At 40.9% G+C, this 18,229-nt stretch overlaps 2 protein-coding genes across 8 annotated transcripts in view; both read left to right on the top strand.

Annotated features, from left to right (window-relative positions):
• The window catches only part of aplp2 (amyloid beta precursor like protein 2), a 40,629-nt gene extending 36,029 nt beyond the window's left edge, over positions 1 to 4,600 (top strand). For 3 of the 7 annotated variants that reach the window (XM_088300190.1, XM_088300191.1, XM_088300193.1), the window contains 5 exons: positions 295 to 377; positions 1,342 to 1,386; positions 1,620 to 1,697; positions 2,364 to 2,519; positions 2,796 to 4,600. In XM_088300190.1, coding sequence (XP_088156316.1) covers positions 295 to 377; positions 1,342 to 1,386; positions 1,620 to 1,697; positions 2,364 to 2,519; positions 2,796 to 2,897 — 464 coding nt within the window. In that variant the 3' untranslated portion in view covers positions 2,898 to 4,600. The remainder of the gene's footprint in view (positions 1 to 294; positions 378 to 1,341; positions 1,387 to 1,619; positions 1,698 to 2,363; positions 2,520 to 2,795) is intronic. The other 4 variants (XM_088300192.1, XM_088300194.1, XM_088300195.1 and 1 more) reach the window with 2 other exon arrangements.
• Positions 4,601 to 5,777: 1,177 nt separating this feature from the next.
• On the top strand, positions 5,778 to 18,031 carry st14a (ST14 transmembrane serine protease matriptase a). The gene is made up of 19 exons (XM_088301159.1): positions 5,778 to 6,203; positions 9,873 to 10,032; positions 11,177 to 11,307; positions 11,383 to 11,453; positions 11,635 to 11,801; positions 11,897 to 11,932; positions 12,431 to 12,665; positions 12,798 to 12,940; positions 13,041 to 13,144; positions 13,957 to 14,069; positions 14,162 to 14,298; positions 14,463 to 14,567; positions 14,640 to 14,747; positions 15,573 to 15,689; positions 15,827 to 15,958; positions 16,078 to 16,261; positions 16,383 to 16,654; positions 16,786 to 16,922; positions 17,085 to 18,031. Exons 1-19 carry the CDS (start codon positions 6,162 to 6,164, stop codon positions 17,241 to 17,243), a joined length of 2,553 nt encoding a protein of 850 aa, XP_088157285.1. The 5' UTR covers positions 5,778 to 6,161; the 3' UTR covers positions 17,244 to 18,031.
• The last annotated feature ends 198 nt before the right edge of the window (positions 18,032 to 18,229 follow it).

Below are 18,229 nucleotides of genomic sequence, written 5' to 3' on the forward strand. Positions count from 1 at the left end.
ACATCACACCCCAAGCAATCTGCACACATTAATACATTTTAATTATCAGAATCTTTTGCAAAATGGATTTAATTTTTTTTTTTTGTATTTTTTATCGACTGGAATCCACTGCATAACTATCTTCTTAGACCTTTTGTGCTAAACGACAACACAGAACTCCCATTGTGCTGCACCCAAGAAAGACTTTGATTGTCATCTTCATTCGTGCACTGCGGAGACGAGTCGAGCATGCGCGTGATGATTTTGATTTGTGTTTTATCGGTCTGAGCTGAGTCGTCCGTCTCGCCCGCGCAGGTTCCGCCGTGTCCGGCCTGGACGGTCTGATCGGCGCAGAGGAGAGACTCATTAACAGCAAGACCAAGATGGGACCCAATGTGGTAAGAACAAGACTGCAATTTTTTTTTCTTTTTGTGTTAATTGCCTCACCCCGACACACACACGCGCACACACATTTCTAAGAGCGGCCATTTTGATGCCAAATTAGTAAGGAAAGTCAAGTATTGATACCAGTAAGATACCAAGTACATTACTTACATCTTCATTTTGTCATTTATTTTAAGTTAGCCTTTATGTCTGATTTTAGTTTCCTAACTTAAAATTTATAAACCCTTCATAATGCTGCCGTGATTTTTTTTTTATCATATGCAGCAAGATATGAAGGATTAATACATTATGCATTGCATAATTCATAACCGGTGTATAAGTGATTTATAAACCTTTTAAAATAAACCTCACCTTATTGTAATGTAGTACACAATTTTTTTTCATGATCTGACATCTCCCCAATTTTTGAAAACAACACACACACTCACTCACAGCTTCCACACAACTCTCCAAAATGAACTATGTTGCCATAGTTACTGCAAACCGGCACGGTGCTATTTTTCGCGTCCTGCCGACAATCAGCTCCAGCCTTTGTTAGTCCGCATGCGACCTGTCTCCGTGTTCTTGGCTGCTGCACGTGTGTGTGTATATATGTATGTTGCATGCTAACAAGCCTGGAAAATGACGGGTTCTCAAACGGGGGCTCGCTAATGACAGCTTGGGGGTCCGTAAAAGAATTTGCAATAAATTGTCATTTAAAAAAAAGTGCTTACCTACATGCATTTGGTTGTTTTTCCTCGGGTGCGCTGGTTTCTTAAAAATTGTATTAGAGGTACAGATTTTTGGAAAATACAAACCCCCTATTTATGTTGGGATAATGAGGGGGGTCCTTGATAAATGAAAAAAATCCTCCCCTGGAACCAAAAATTTGAGAACCCGAGACTGCTAATCTTGCATGTGTCTGTCGCATGCATTTGTGTGTGTGTGTGTGAGTGTGTCACTGTTTGTATGCTCAAGACGGAGAACATCAACATCCTGGCTCAGGTGGCGCCTCTTCTGAAGGTTTGTGCGCTCAGTCATGAAATAATGCGAGTGCGCGTGTGCCCAGGAGTGTTTTTAATGGTCATACTTGCACTCACACACACACTTTTCTTCTTCCATCTCGCACAAGACATCTTTATCACCCACGCACTGATAATCCCTCCACTTGACTGCACACGCTGTCCACCTGTCTCACACACGTACACACACGTGTACACACGCAGTAACCTGGGCTGCCCTGTCTGTGTTGACAGGTGATTGATGAGTCTCTGGATGTTAAAGAAGTTGTTTACAGTGCAGAGAGAATCCACATTATGCATGATGATGAGCTGGTGAGTATGGCGGCGCCCCCCCCCCCCCTCGACAGGCCTATGTGGGCAACTACGGCGGCGCCAGAGGTTGCAGCTCATGAGTTCTTAGTGCCACTTAACCAGTGTGACTTTGAACTTGGATGTGCAGTGGAATCTTGAAAGTGATTATAGTCAGATTTTAATCAACCAGCGCACCCCCGCACCACCTTTTTCATGGTGGATCCTCGTAATGATTGGCTCTGGGACATTTTCACTTCAGAGGCTCCACTGTAGCAGAACTATAACATCCTGTGTACATTTTCAGACACATACTAAAAAAAAAAAAAAAAAAAATCCACGATCTAAATTCCCACCCCTTTTTTATTGATTTTTTTTTTTTATCCTGATTATTTTGTTGGGGCTAGTCCGTCGTGCTGGTTTGTGCATGTGTGCATGCATGTTATGTGAATGTAATGCACACCTGACTCGTTGGGTAATGTGACGTCACATATGACATCATATGTGGGAGATGGTGACTGGAACGGGTGGTGCACTGGACTGCTTCTTGGTGGCAATTTTGTTATTACAAGAAACTAAAGTCGTTACGTTGTAGTTTAAGGTCACACTAAACTATAAAATTTCTTTATAATTTATTTATTTTTTTTTACATTAATGACGATGATTCTTTTGCCCCCTCCCTCCCACCAGGAGACCTACAGGCCCCTGGGCGAGGACTTCAGCTTTGGCAGCAGCGTTCTGATCGGCCTGCTGGTGATCGCGGTCGCCATAGCAACGGTGATCGTAATCAGCCTGGTGCTGCTGCGGAAGAGGCAGTACGGCACCATCAGCCACGGCATTGTGGAGGTCTGCTCAAACAGCTCCCCTTTGTGCTTTCATAAATGTATTTCATGACCGCCGTAAACCCCTTGTCATTAGGGTACTGTAAAAGTGACGTTTCCTTCAAATATATATCCCGGCAATAAAAGACGACTTGATACGTGTTAATATAATTTACTGTGGAAAGATTCGATTCAGTTCGACACATTGATTTGAAGGATGTTACATTTTTAAATGATTATGATTGTAAATAAATGACATTTAAAATGACAAGTGATCTTGTGATTCTGTTCTTGGTGGCAGGTGGACCCCATGTTGACGCCGGAGGAGCGTCACCTGAACAAGATGCAGAACCATGGCTATGAGAACCCCACATACAAATACCTGGAGCAGATGCAGATCTGAGCCTGCGGGGGGCGCCGCCACAGAGCCCACTGGCGCATACTACTGACCAATAATTTCATAATAAGATGATGACCATAACAATTCTGTTGTTCCACTCATTTGCATACATCCGCAACAACCCTCCTACTTGCTACTATTGTACCATGGAGCTCCTTTTCTTTTTCTTTTCCTCTTTTTTTTAAATTTTTTATTTGCATTGTTGTTGATTACGATGAGTTCTTTTCCCCGCTATTTCCATTTGCTTGGATCAAAGATGTATAACAATTCTGACAATTTATTTTTATTTTTTTAGATGTGATTCAAAAGCAGTTTTTGACACCAACGCTGACGTTTTTACTGTGTTTTTTCTCCTGGTTAGCTTGCTTGTAAATGGTTATTTGTACCGATTGAAATGTATTGTGAAACAACGGATGAGGGAAAAAAAAGACATTTATTTACAGATGATAAATAGATATAATGTTATATGATGGGAATATATATATTGTGATTTGCTGGCAAGCCGAAGGACAAACACAATATTTGCAGCTCTGGAGAAAAAAAAAACAATCTCTGATTTCACTCTTCACTGAGAACAGAAGTGGGATTTTTTTTGTCATTTTTAAGTTAAATGCAAAAAATAAAAGAAAAATACAAAGTGTAGTTCCACTTTTGACAAATAGGGGGCGTTCCATTGCACTCAGTTCTTTCAACAGTAAAATAGAATTGTGTGGGAAACAGGAGAAAAAAATACTTTTTAAAAATGAATCTATTAAAACATATTGTTCATAAAAGTTCATTACAATTTTTACCTAAATAAAACCGCACAGTCTTGAAAATGAAATGCAAATGTATGTACTTAAAAGCTAAAAGTTTTTTTTTCCAGAGCTGTTTTTGCGGAAGTACCTTTCAGCATGGTTTGCCACCGCTCTTCCCAAGATTGAATGTAAGATGGAATGTCCCATTTCAGATTGTGATAGAGGACAACTTTCGCCTCACCAGAGGCCAAATTTGGTTGTATTTCGAGCCACTTCTCTACTTCAATCATGTCGCTTTTTGCATGAGGATTTGGATTTTTTTCTTCCAGGCTATTCCTAAAATTTTCAAGCTCAAAACCCTTCATTTTACAAATGTGGTTTTTTCCCCACTAAAACGTCGCATGGACAAACACTGTACATAAACAGATTTATTATAACAGCTACAAATAGAAAAGTGGCAAGCCAATAATCAAAGCTTTAAAAAAAAGTTCCTCCTGCGCTCCAAATAATCTCAGACAACTAAATAAAACCTCCTCTCCCCTCTCTGCTGTCTTTTGTATAGTCGCTGTTACAATCATGGCTTTTTCTTTCCTGAGGACTTTTTCTGTGCTGGTGTGCATTGTTCTGATACATAAGATGATGTTCTATATATAAATATATATACATATATCTATTTTTAATTTCTTTTTCTATTTGTTTGTTCCTCTTGTGACAGTACTGTAGCTCTGTACGTCTCACTATGCACCCCGAGAAAAAAAACAGCTTCAGTCTTGTAACTATAACTGCCTGTTTGAATGTGTGGCAAGACAACACAAACACACACACACACACACACACGCATACACGTACATACGCGACTAATATATGCTGTATTTCATTTGTATTAATATTAGTCATCAGAGAGTGGCGTTAACAAGCAGTTTTCTGGTTAAGGGGACAACACACGTTTCAATAAAGTCACAACTTCCACCCCCATGTCTCATCTTTTCACACAGACTGGCAATGATCTTGATTTTAATTACTGAAAATATTGACTGAGTAAAAAATATATTACAGCCCATGCTGCTTCATGTTTTGAGCCATATAATTTATCTAAATGGAGAGTAATAAATATATACAAAAAATTATATATATATATATATATATAGGTGGTGATTGTATAAACAGTACATAATGTTGCATTATATACATTTGATCTAGACGTTTGCATTTTAACGGAGAATACTAATACTGTAATATTTGTTTCGTAATATTTTGCTCACAACACCCAAAAATGCAATTAATGGTAGTTAAATACTAAAATAGTTAGGCCAATGTTGTTGTTTTTTTTTTAAGTGACCCAAGTAAATACATTTTTTTTTAGATTAAACATTTCACTTTTATTGTTAAGAAATTGCAGTGTTTGTTTTAATCACAGTAACTTTAATATCACATTATGTGCTTTAGCTTGGATAGAATTTTGAAAAATTTTATTTGTCCTATATTATTACAGTCTACTGTAAAAATCATAAACAGACTGTAAGCCTCGGGAAAGTATTTTATTTATTTTCTTTCTGAGACTCCAAATTATGATTTAAAATATAGTATCAACTTCTTATGTCTTTCATTATACTTTAATCCTTGATCTAAAAAACGGAAACGAGTGGGACGGAGGATTCGAATCCACGCAGCCCATAGACTGTGAGACAGATTTGTCGACCACTAGCGTACCGTGCCGACAAACTTCGCACAGCAGTCCCACATGGAAAATCCGGGAATTTTTCTTCCGACCAAACTGAAACCTGACGTGTCACCGCTCCAAGCAGGTGAGTCAGCGCAGGTGAATCACCTTTAGAATTGGGATTAAATCACACAACCGATACCAAAAATAGACCACAGGAAATCTTCGAATCTAAAATTTGCCCATGTCCGCTTTTAAACCAGTTCTTCTGTCAGTGAAATCGCTGAAATGTTCAAAAGCGACAAATCCGCACGGAAAAGTAGTGCTTGCGCGTTTGGAAATGATACGTCACGGAATGCGGCCATATCTCATTTATAGCACCTTCTGTTATTTTACTACAATCGTAGTCTGTTAGTGTAGATTAGCGTGTTATTTAAACTGGTTATTTTTTTTAAATGGTATTCAAAAACTGGCGTTTCGTGAGGGGAAGTGCTAACAGGTGCGCGAGGCGCAGCCACGCCCACAGAAACCTGCACTTTCCGGAAGACTTTTTCTTCTTCCCTTCCTCTAATTCGCTTCATTTGCCTCTCTGTAGGACACGACTGGTTGAACAATAATCTGGTGACAAATCAGGACATTTAGTTAAACAGGTTTTAAACGACTTTTACGCTGATAAAACGACTTTTAAAACCTTTCTAAAGGCGTTTTGAGGTGATTGTTTTTGAACCACTCCAGGAAGCCTCGGAGATTGGAAAACTATTAAAAAAAGCAGACAAGGAGGAAGAGAAGGGAGGACGAGCAACAACAACAGCGGCGAAGGCGCCCAGGTGTTTTCTTCATTTCTCGCTCCTCTTTGGCCCTCGCACCTGGATGGACTACATGGACAGCGGCCTGAAGTACACTCCCACCCAGGTAAGAAGTGCAATGGAGTACTGCTTCAGTTTTTCGTGTCCAATTGTAAGAAAGCTGACATTGAACTCACCTTTCGGGATGACGTCACGATACATCAGGAGTGCTTCTTTTCTGGGTCACTAATGTAATATACATCTTAGAGGCTTTGAAATTGATATTCAAAGTATTTTTCACGTGTAACTACAATATGTACCTGAAGTTAACACTGAACCCATACATATGGTTTGTTGTATGTATGCGCACACACTCAGTATGTTCAAATTCAACTTTGACCCCGGCCAAGAATATCCTCATAATTCTCTTTACGAAATTATATACTTTTGATCTGTTCAAAAATGGATGATTGAATGCAAACGTGGTGGAAACACAGACAGTTCTTGAGAGCTTACTAATGTCTCAGTAAAAATACTTTACAGTTTTTGAGATTCCCACCGTTTTCCTTAATGTAACGTAAAATCGAAAGTAAATTTTTAGACACTGCTCAAATTTTACCGACAACCAACCTTACGACATTTTTAAATACTTTCATGTTTGTGTATTTTGGGTGACACCAGATAAAGGTATCACATTTTAGATTTAATATTTACGATATTATTATCGCCGCCACTTGTCAAAATGGGTCACATTTGTGTACAGTAAACATTAAATGTGTGCTCAAACACTTTAGCAGCGTATGGCACTTACCTTTTAAATTCTTACTTTCATTTCTCAGTTGCTTATTTTCTTCACAGTTTTTAACACTCTTACACAACCAAAATGTCCATTTTAATACAATCAGAAGTATATAATCATATGACCTGATGCACTCAAGTGTTGAATTTCAATTCACATACTTCCAAATTTTTCATACATTTGCATCTTGTTTTGGGAGCCTCATCATGACCACTCCTATCCCACCGCCACCACTTAAACAACACACTTACAAGGACATTTTTACTTGTAATAAATCAGTATGGATGTTTTCAAAGCCCTCCAGCAAGTGAGTGTCCCGGCTGGTATCAGTCTGCCATGGTGGGGTTTCAGATCTGATCCTGAATTCCTCCCAGTCATCTGCCCTGTCGGGACTTGTTCCAGGAGTCCCTTTTGTTGTGTGTTCGAACCAAGATGGAGCTGCTCCAACACCAGAATGCACTAAAAACAAAAACAAAATGACAAATCACACATAGTTGCCATGAGGTGTGCATATGATCAGGACAGAAGTGGGGCACTAGTCAAATTTAAGTTTCAAATCTTTATTTTGTTTGACTTCGATTACAAAACCTTAAATATTGTACACTAGAGTTTCCAAAGTTAAGCAAGTGGTGCTGCTTGCAAGTTGTTAAAAAAAATTCCGTTTGCAATAAATCATTTTTTTGTAAAGTCCAGCTATGATCATCTTAAAATTGTATTTCATTAGCATAATTGCGAAATTGTGCAAATATTTTTATTCGATTTTAGGTTGCCTCAATTCAGACTTCGAGGGTAATCCTGACCCGGCTCACTGAAAATCCTCGCACACGTTTTTTAGCAAGCATATATTTATATATAGTGACAATAAATTGAAAATGGCGTTGGAAATTGTGCTACTTGGCCCACAATTTACTGTACAAACTGTCTATGAAACGGAATATCCAAGGTGTAGTTTGTTGACAGTGTGTTGCTCTTTTCTAAAGATAATTAGTGTCACGTAAATTATTATATAATAATTTATGTTGCTCTTTATTGTGCTGAGCGGCCAACTGCTTTGCTATGCTGGCGTTAGGAACAATTTGACTTTGTCATCATTGCTAGAAACGTATTTTTTCAAAAGATAGAATAGAAAGTGATTATTGTTGTCGAACTGTATCATAAAGGAACATTCTTGCATGTACGATAGCGCCTTTCAAGGGACACGCTAAAAAGTGAAAGTCATGTGTTATGCACTGTAGATTCATCAGACAGATGGGAAAATACTTAAATAATATCCACCTCAGTTTTTAATATTAAAAATCATTTGGATTGCTTCTTGCATTTTAGTATTTTTTTCATTCCCTTGTAAGCTCTCATCGTCAAAATTCTAAGGAAATAAAATTTTTGACTCAATTTTAGCCTCTCTATATAGCATACGAGTTTCACTTTTTCAACGGAACTACGGAATGAATATTTTCATTGATCTTTCAAATTATTGTGATGCTACTAAAGTTCAAATAGTACTGTGGCGCTTTTTAGATTTGAGCTATGGTTCGGCTAACTTTTTTTTTTCCCTTTGACTTTGAAGCGCAAACTAACAATGCGATCGCTGTGTGATGGCAGTGCATTCAATTCAATTGATTTCACTCGAAGCCAATTCTTCAAAAAGAGGCTTGAAGCTGGTTATTGTCGCTCCTAAATTAAATAATAATAATAATATTCATAATAAATATAATAAAGACTGTGGTTATGTATATTGCGACACCAGATGGAGCAGCACAATGAATTGGATTGCAGCATAAAATCATGATGCGCAAAACTGTATTATTTTCGTTATTTTTAATTGTTAGCACTGTATTTTAAAAAAGTACAATATTAGTTTATTGCCAAGTGTTAATGGCATCTCAATCGACTGGGGAAAGACGATGTGTTTTGAGTTACAAGCGTGGTCACGGAACAAATAAATTCTCTGTCATCGTCACTGTCTTTCGGAGGCGTTAGTATTGTATTAGTGCGCGATAATGACGTGTTATGACACGTCGTCCCATTTTGGTTTTGCATCATTTGCCTCCATTGAAAGTCGCCCCCGCCAGCAATGAATGTGTGGCCTGGCTCGTCACCAAGATTGGTGACATAACTTTTGATCACCCTAGATGAAGGCGTAGAGTGTAAAAGTGTTGTCAGTGTTTCGACGTGAGCATAAAAGGAACGTTCAACAATAAGCATGTACACACTTGGATTGAGTTGTTTTATTTTTTTGTTTTTTAGTTATCCGGTGCCCTCCCGGGAGTTAAAGATCAGTTGATGCCGTGATGTAGGGCTGTATCGATACATTTGACTTGACTTGATATGAGTTGTAAATATTTGTTCTTTTTGTTTGCCGGTCGTTTGACAGTGCAGGTCATTCAAATGATTTGTTGGGCCCGAAGGAAAACGCACAGTTTGTGCTTCCAGCCGGCCTTGTCGCACAATTGGGTCGTGTTTGTTGTGCTCGGCGGCTGCGCCGGTGGCTCGTTCCCAGCAGGTTTGACAGGATTTTACAAGATGAAACCTTCCTCCTCCTACCTCCACTCCTCTTCCTCTTCCTCCTTGCTCTATCTCACCCTCGAGAGGCAACAACAGTGAGTCGTGACTTGCGCATAGACGTCCCCATTTTTTTTTTCTATTTCATGACCATGCTTTGAAACTCTTCACTTACTGGTGTGTGGCACTAGGAAAGGGTGATTATTTCCTTCTGACGCGGCATATTTTGTCTGTTTGGAGAGGCCAAAAACATTCCTTGAATACACAAGCAGAGACTTGCTGTCACTTATTTTCAGTTGATTACCTAACATGGCTTGGGAGCTGCTTTTAAGTAGAAACACTCCAAAAAATATTTCTCAATATTTACAAACGATATTTTTTTAAATTTCTATAATGCATTTCACAACAGCTGGAGCTGTAACAAAGCACAGCAAATCGATGCTGTGATGTCACGCTCAAAGTCTACACTACAGTTAAGTGCTTGTATGTGTCTTCCAGGACAAAGAATGGGACACGACTGTTCAGTTCCTCCCGGCGTCGGACAACAAGAGGCTAGAGAAGAAGAAAGGTCCGGGGAAGATTGGAGCCGTGATCGGAGTGCTGATCTTATGCGCCGTCATAGCGCTGATGGCCGGCCTGCTGGTCTGGCACTTCCACTGTAAGCTTACCCAATGTTGTTACATTCCATGTTCACCCAGTTCCACTCAAGTTACTTGTCATGTTTGAGCTAAATTATTTAAAACTGGCGACAAATATATTCATGTTTATGCATCTTGCTCGTCGGCTTTGTTTGCACAGCACAGGGGGTCCTCGGTTATCCACTGAGTTCTGTTCCCAAAGCAGCAACCCAACTCCAATTTGTAGACAAGTCGGCGGAATTCTTGATAGTCACGAGAGCAGGGATGGGCAACTTAAATCATGGAGGGGTCCACAATTATTTGTCAGCGCTACTGGGGGGGGCCGGGGGGACATTGGACAGATGTGTGACAAAATGCTATTTTTAACTCTGCCAGCACAGGTAAAATGAACATACTTTTTGGCGTCTATATCCGTCAATGGCAGCGAATGTGTTAATAAGGACAAAATATGTACTTTTTTTTTTTTTTGAACCAATGTGCTGGATCACGGGTCAAAGATCATCCGTTGCACAAGTCACAAGTCCATCATAGATTTTTTTTTTAGCCTCAAATATTAAATAAGCCAGAAGTACTGCAAGTTTTTTTTTCTTTCGGGGCCAAGCGGACCGATACCGGGCCGCGGACCGGTGCTTGGGGACCTCTGCTCTAATGTACAAAAATGGCAAACCTGAGACAAAAGAAAACATGAAATATCTTTGTGGGCGAGCTACAATCATTTATTTTCTCAGTCTTGCGGCTTCTGTAAATGCTCTTCTTTGTTTGGGAAACTAATGTGAAAAGCACAAAAAAGAATAAACAGAAATAAAAATACACATCACAGAGAAAGTTCCTCGCTTTCTATTCCCTTCGCCCTTGGGTGTCTCCCACTGAGCTGCTTTTGATGAAGTGGCAGAAAGTTGCGCTCTTCTTCGTCGTCTTCATGTTTTCTTGATGTTCTTTTATGAAGGAGACGTCAGCCTTGACACAGAGCAGGCCTGGGGGCTTTCAAGACGTATCAGAAAGAAGACGTGGTGGGGGGGGAAAACAAAGTCACACGAAAACATCAAGGGCTGCATTTTTATTTGAAAAGATGAAAATTGGTCACTTAAAATGTTTTTATTTAAAAAAAAATAAACTTTCTTGTTGTCCTATAACTCTATACCCTCCATCCGTTTGTCCTTGCAGTCCGTAAAGACGTGCGCGTCAAGAAGTTGTACAGCGGCTCCATGCGCATCACCAACCAGGTGTTCGAGGACGCCTACGAGAACGTCAACAGCTCCGAGTTCAAGGCGCTGGCCAAGCAGGTCAAGACGCAGGTACGACCCTGAAAGACGATGACGTGGCTACGTTTGTCTCCTTCTACTCTCACGCTTGTCGTGCGTCTTTTGCAGCTCAAAACGCTTTACAACAAGAGCCCGCAACTTGCCAAATACTACGTCGGATCGACCGTTCAGGCTTTCAGGTACGACGTGTCTCAATCGGCGAACTCGCATGACAAGTACAAGCGGGAACGTTGTGAGAAAAGAGCAAAAAGCACCATGAAGCTCTATCGAACCAGCTTGCATCCATGTTGTCCACATTCCTAACTTTCCCTGTGTGAACAATCACATTTTATTAATTTTTTAATTTTTTTTTCCCGGCAGTGAGGGCAGCGTCATTGCTTACTACATCTCAGAGTTCAGCGTTCCGAGTGGCCAAGAAGCGGCGGTGGACGGCGCCATCTCCAGCATGGACAAACTGGTGGACAAAGAGCAGCGCAGCGTCTATAGGCCAGGCAACTCGCTGCTACTGGAAGACGTCGTGTCCTCGGGTATGTTGAGTTGCCAACCCCAGAAAAAAAAAAAAAATGCTCGCAATTCTGTGATCTCGACCGGTCGATGAACTGTCTGTGTTTATGTTTTACAGAACTCGATTCTCGGTTGTTTTCTACGCGGTTCAACAGTAAGTGATGTTCCTATTTGGCTAGGAATCATTAGTTTAATACAGGTGTGGGCAAACTACGGCCCAGGGGCCACATGCGCCCCGTTAGACGTTTTAATCTGGCCCGCCAAACTTGAAAAAAGACATGTATTGTTGTCATGCTTTTGTTCACTTTCATTTAAAATTAAATGTATTTTTTTTCTCCGATGAGGTGAGGTGACCAAAACACTCCATCCATCTGCCCCTGGTCTGGCCCCTCTGTCAAATTTTAGAACCCATTGTGGCCCGCCAATCAAAAGGTTTGCCCACCCCTGGTTTAATATATCACCAAATATATCTGGCAAATTCTGTTCAAATTTGTCGATGATGAAAATGATATTGATTCTTCCTTGGGAGCACGGAACATGAAAAAGTTCTGGATGACCCTATCTGCATCAATTAGAGACATCTTTGGCAAAAAAAAAAAAAAATGTCACATCCATTTTATTGTATTTAGATATGTCCTGTCTGACGTCTCAGAATTCTTGAGGTTCTCCGATCACACGAGGACCAACTACATCGGACAGATCAAGTCCCCCGGTTTCCCCGACAGCCCGTACCCGCCCAACACTTTCATCGAGTGGCAGATACGGGCCGACCCCAACTACATCATCAAGCTGGATTTTGATACGTTGAACTTGGAGGAAAATTGCGAGAACGACTTTGTTAAGATCTACGACTCCCTGGTGGCCATCGAGGCCAACGTCCTGCAGGAGTGAGTCATACTTGTAGAGTTTGAAAATGACAAAGTGATGTGTGGGCGACCCCTGCTGGCTCGTAACAAGCTTACACCTGTGAAATATACTCGTTAATTTTTTTTTAAAACAACGTTCCTTTCGTTCTTCAGGATGTGTGGCTTCTACTCACCCAGCGAGCCTCTGACCTTCCTGTCCTCTGGCAATGTGATGCTGGTTACCATGGGGACCAACCAAGCGAAGAACTACCCAGGCTTCCAAGCGCAAATGTCGCAGGTGCGACGCGGCAGCACCAGTAGGAAGCCACTCACAGACACAAATGCAATTGTGCTAGGTTTCTTGGAGGCTTTGAGGTTGTTCTGATGTAAATATTTTTTTTATTTTTTTTTTTCAAGAAATGACGTGCGGTGGCCAGCTGACAGGCGAAGTAGGCCGTTTTACGTCCCCCAACTTCCCAAATTACTACCCACCTCGGACATCCTGCCAGTGGACCATCCAGGTGAGCATTGGACACAGCCACTGTGCTGCCCCTTCCCCACTTAAAAAATTTAAATACTCCACATTATACGATGGCACTCAGTTGAGACCACCTCCAAAGTTAAACCACTATTATTCCATTAAGATGGTCGGCATCTGATTCACATTAGGAAATGATGGAAAATAAGACGATGCGTTTAATTATCAAAGTGTTACCACCAGAAAAACTAAAACAGGACAGCAAACGTTTTCAGTGGTTATCTGTGTGGTAGAGTTAACGCTGGTGCTATGCGGGCTCCCCCTAGTGGTATGTTAAAGAATCATTGCTTTGTAAAGTATTTAAGTTCAATACATTGTCATTTAATGTTCTGAACTGGCTTTTATTCAACGTTAATTTTGGTAAAAAAAGAAAACAAAATAAACTAATAATAATAACATTTGTATACAATCATTATTTACATTTTTTGACAGAATTTTCTCAAATTCTGAAGTGAATGAAAAGAAACCATCAAAAATTCTGCTGGGCATTTATATTATAATTTAGGTAGGTAAAAGCTAATTAAAAAATATAATAAACTGTTTATAAAAATTAGATTTTTTTTTTTTTACAGGACATATTTTTTAGAATGATTATTAATAAAAGTCAACAAAACTAGTTGCCCTTCATCGCTGTAAGATGTAGAAATGAGCAGTCGCACCAATTGGTTAAAAACTGCAAAGGTGAAGCTCTGCCATCGGAAGTCATATTAACACTGATTATTCAGAAATTTATTTACAGCTTATAAGCTAAGCGTCACTAACCCTCACAGTTAACAACCTCCGTCCGTCTCTCAGGTCCCGGCTGGGAAGTCGGTGAAGGTGACATTCAAGAAGTTCCTCATGTCTGAACCGGGCCAGAGCGAAAGCAAGGGCTGCCGCAAGGACTATGTGGAGATCAACGGCAAGAAGTGAGTCCTGCTGCACCAGAGCAAAAAAATTTAATAATAATAATAATAATAAATCGTTTGATGCCATCTGATGATTGTTGTGTCATTTTTAGGTTTTGTGGAGATCAGCCCGACAACTCGCTCACGGAGACGAGCCGCACCAACAAAATGACCGTCATGTTTTATTCCGACGGATCCTACGTGGACATAGGCTTCAATGCCACATATGAGGCGGTCGACGTCGCCGACCGTAAGCAGCAAAAGTTTTCCTTCTGGTCAAAGTTATTACCGTTGACGAAATAAGTTCAACGATTAAATGGGCTTTTTCTTTTAGCTACTCAAAGCTACTTGACGAAATAATGGCACATGTGTAACTCTCCCTCTGCGATTATTTACCGATGGTGTGATCCACAGCTTGCCCGAAGCAATTCCAGTGCAAGAGCCAGCGCTGCATCAAGTCGGAGCTCCGGTGCGACGGCTGGAACGACTGCGGCGACATGAGCGACGAGTTAAAATGCAGTACGTCATCTGCTGACGGTCGGCATTTTCGTTGCCACTGCTCTGCTAATCGCAAATGGTTTCCTCCTCCAGAATGCAGCTCGAGTCACATCCACTGCAAGAACGGGCTGTGCAAGCCCATGTTCTGGAAGTGCGACGGCGTTGACGACTGCGGCGACGGCACCGACGAGCTCAACTGTGGTAAGACTGATTCATTTCTGACACATCATCGTTAACGCATCTGAGTAAAATCATCCGAACCGGTGCTTTCTTAAACCGGACAGTTTGGAGTCATCGCAACTTTTTAATTATAAGGCTCTGATATATTATGTTCTTTTTTTTTTTCTGTGTGTACAACAAAACCAAGATAGATTTTTTTTTTTACTTTATTCATCCAGTGAGGGGAATTAAATGTGTAGTATTACAGAAATAAAATTGTGTTTTTGTCAAGTATATTTTTTGAGAAGTTTAAAAATTTACTTTTCAATATATGACTCTCTTCTCTCGTTCAATATTGACTTTAATATTTATTCATGTATAGACAGAATGCTTTTTTTTTTTTTTTTTACATCTAAGCCTATTTTTCCCCATTTTTTAATTGAAAATTCAATTTTACACATACATACAATTCTTTGGCTGTAAATATTTTATTTGTAAAATTTTGAAAAATGTCGCTATTCTCCCAAGGTTATTTCTTTTTGTCTCCAAAAATTCAACTTGATCATGTTTTTTTCCTCTACATGATCGGAATTTATCATAAGAAGTGTCCAGTGGCCTCGATTCAACCATTGCAGATTTCCAACACTTGCATGACTGAGTATTAAAAAAAAAAAACACAAAAAAAACATGCACGCCATTCAGTATATATCAGTAAATTAAAAATCACTTAAGCATCGTCTCTATTCTCTTAACCAAATGATAGTTATGTTTAATTGCCATTACGATTACGAGGAGATCCTCGGAAAACTGTCTCACCTTTTTAAGTGGCCCCAAAGTTTGAAAACTGTGCACTTGCTGTTCCGACAGGTGCTTGTTCCACGGGACAGTTCACGTGCAAGAATGACAAATGCGTCTCGCAGAAGAGTCGCTGCGACGGGAGAGACGACTGCGGCGATGGTTCTGATGAGCTCGACTGTGGACGAGGTGAATTTCTCAATCCCAATTAGTACATCCACTCTATCCAGCGTCTTTTTTTCCCCCCACATTTGCCACTGCTTAACTCTTCCATCACTGTTTAATTGTAATGTTTGCTTCTTTGGTGTGTGTGTGCGTGTGTGTAGGTTCTGGTTCTGGTTCTGTGGTGTGCACTGACCTCGCATTCAAATGCAAAAACAACAAATGCATCAGCAAAGTCAACCCCGAATGTGACGGCACCCAAGACTGTGAGGACGGTTCTGACGAGGACAACTGCGGTATGTACTCGATGAGTTTTATGTGCATTTTTGTTTCACTTTGTGCGTGCTGTTTTTTTTCTCTCTGCATTTTTGTTTCCGTGCGCGTTTGTCTGACAAATCTGCAATCGGCTTGGCAGATTGTGGGCGCAGCAAGTTCAAGACGTCGCGTATCGTCGGCGGTCAGGACGCGGTGGCGGGCGAGTACCCGTGGCAAGTCAGCCTGCACGTCAAGCGTTTCGGACACGTGTGCGGCGCGAGCCTCATCAGCCCCCGCTGGCTCGTCACCGCCGCCCACTGCGTGCAGGACGACGGCAGGACCAGGTAGAGTTCACCTTTTGCAACTTTGCTCGACATCAGTGAGTGGGCAAACGGATTATAAGAAGTCGCCGACCATACTTTGAAATCATCTCCTAACAATCAATGGAAATGTTCAACAAAACAGGTTTTCCCAACCGGGCACTTGGGAGGCGTATATGGGCCTCCACTCGCAGCGCAACATTAGCAAGACGGTCGTGAAGAGGAACTTGAAGAGGATCATTCCACACCCCAACTACAACGACTACACCTTTGACAACGACATCGCCCTGATGGAGCTGGAAACGCCTGTGGCGTACAGCGACTACATCCAGCCCATCTGCCTACCCGCCGCGCAGCACGACTTCCCCGTCGGGAACGTCGTCTGGATCACCGGCTGGGGCGCCACTCGGGAGGGAGGTGAGATTTCCCGCAAACCGCCAACAGCAATCATCACTTTGTGTCCGTCTGCGTATGTTTCCAATTATAGAAATGCTGAAAAAAAATCTTCAAATAGATCTCAAACGTGTCTTTCTGTGTGTATTGTTCAGGATTCGCCGCAACAGTCTTGCAAAAAGCGCAGGTGCGCTCCATCAACCACACGGTGTGTGACTCTCTGATGGGAGGTCAGCTGACCACAAGGATGATGTGCGCCGGCGTTCTGAGTGGAGGAGTTGATGCTTGTCAGGTGACTTCCTGTCTTTGATTTCTTATTTAGTACGTCTGGTTTGCAGAAACCCATTACAGGACTCCAGACTAACTTTTTTTCAGTCGCTCCTAACATGAAATTTTAGGAACGTAAGCTTAAGATTTAACAAGTCCTGACCATGTGTGTGTCGATCTGTGTCAGGGGGATTCTGGCGGGCCGCTCTCCATTCCTTCCGGCAGCCGCATGTTCCTGGGCGGCGTGGTCAGCTGGGGCGATGGCTGCGCCCGTCGGAATAAGCCAGGCATCTACACGACGGTCACCAAATTCCGCGGCTGGATCAAAGAGAAGACGGGTGTGTAGACCAAAAATAGGCCGCACGGGGGTGGGCCGTGCACATGAACATGGACTGAGACATACAGAGACTGCAAACTTGTTGACCACAAGAAGAAGCACCACCACATACGATGGTTCAAGAGCAAGTGCAGCACTGTTCCGTGTCCACTGTGATTTTATTATCGTCAACTTGATGAATTGTAAATATGTTATATTTCCCATGTTTTCTTTTATATTTTATCATATTTTGGTTGGAAACACAGGTACAAAGAGGTTTTAATGATATTGTTGAACGTGAAATGTTCATCCCTTCGTTTCTTTTTTTTTTTTTTTCCTCATAAATGTCACCAACTGTAACATCCATCCATCCTACCTCCAGACAGTGTATCCCAGAATAGCATGCTCACTCTTTGACGCCATTACTCATATATTTTGTTTTCAATTCTGTTCTTTATGGACACAGACGCAAGTCCAATGATTTCAATTCATTGGAATAAAAAATATTAAAGTTTAATGTCAAGAAACAAGATGGTCAGTCAATTAACCATGCGAAAGGAGCCAAGGAGTGAGTACATTTTAATCCGGAGACACTTAACTAGGAATCTTTAGTCACCAGAGCTCCCTGAATGTATCATACATTTGCTTTTAAATACTTTATTTTATTTTGGCAGCGATATCTACAGTACATGTCACGTTAAGGATGTTTGTTTCTTTTTTAAGCTCAAGGCAGTACGAATACAAACGAGACCATTTTACTTCACTGTCTCTGTGAATGTTTTTATAGCGGATGTTTTAAATAAAATATTTCTAATATACTGGTAAGTCCTGCTTGTATTTGTTCTTAGAGATACTACACTCATTCTAATAAAACGATGAAATCCCAGATGTTACATATTATTACAAGTAATTTGTGTGAGAAAGTCGAGTTCATAAATAAAAAACAATTTAATGCATTATCCCGCCAGACGACGTTCGCAAAAACGTCGAAACATAGTTTTTGGTCATTCAACTTT

This window comes from Idiotropiscis lumnitzeri, chromosome 7 (genome assembly GCF_059441095.1).
Source record: "Idiotropiscis lumnitzeri isolate Australia: NSW breed Sydney's pygmy pipehorse chromosome 7, RoL_Ilum_1.0, whole genome shotgun sequence".
Classification (NCBI taxonomy): Eukaryota; Metazoa; Chordata; class Actinopteri; order Syngnathiformes; family Syngnathidae; genus Idiotropiscis; species Idiotropiscis lumnitzeri.

Coding starts and splice junctions, on each gene's coding strand:
- st14a (XM_088301159.1), top strand. CDS start 6,162: ATGGACTACATGGACAGCGGCCTGAAGTACACTCCCACCCAG. Junction 11,802..11,896: donor GGAAGACGTCGTGTCCTCGG/GTATGTTGAGTT, acceptor TATGTTTTACAG/AACTCGATTCTCGGTTGTTT. Junction 14,070..14,161: donor GTGGAGATCAACGGCAAGAA/GTGAGTCCTGCT, acceptor TGTCATTTTTAG/GTTTTGTGGAGATCAGCCCG.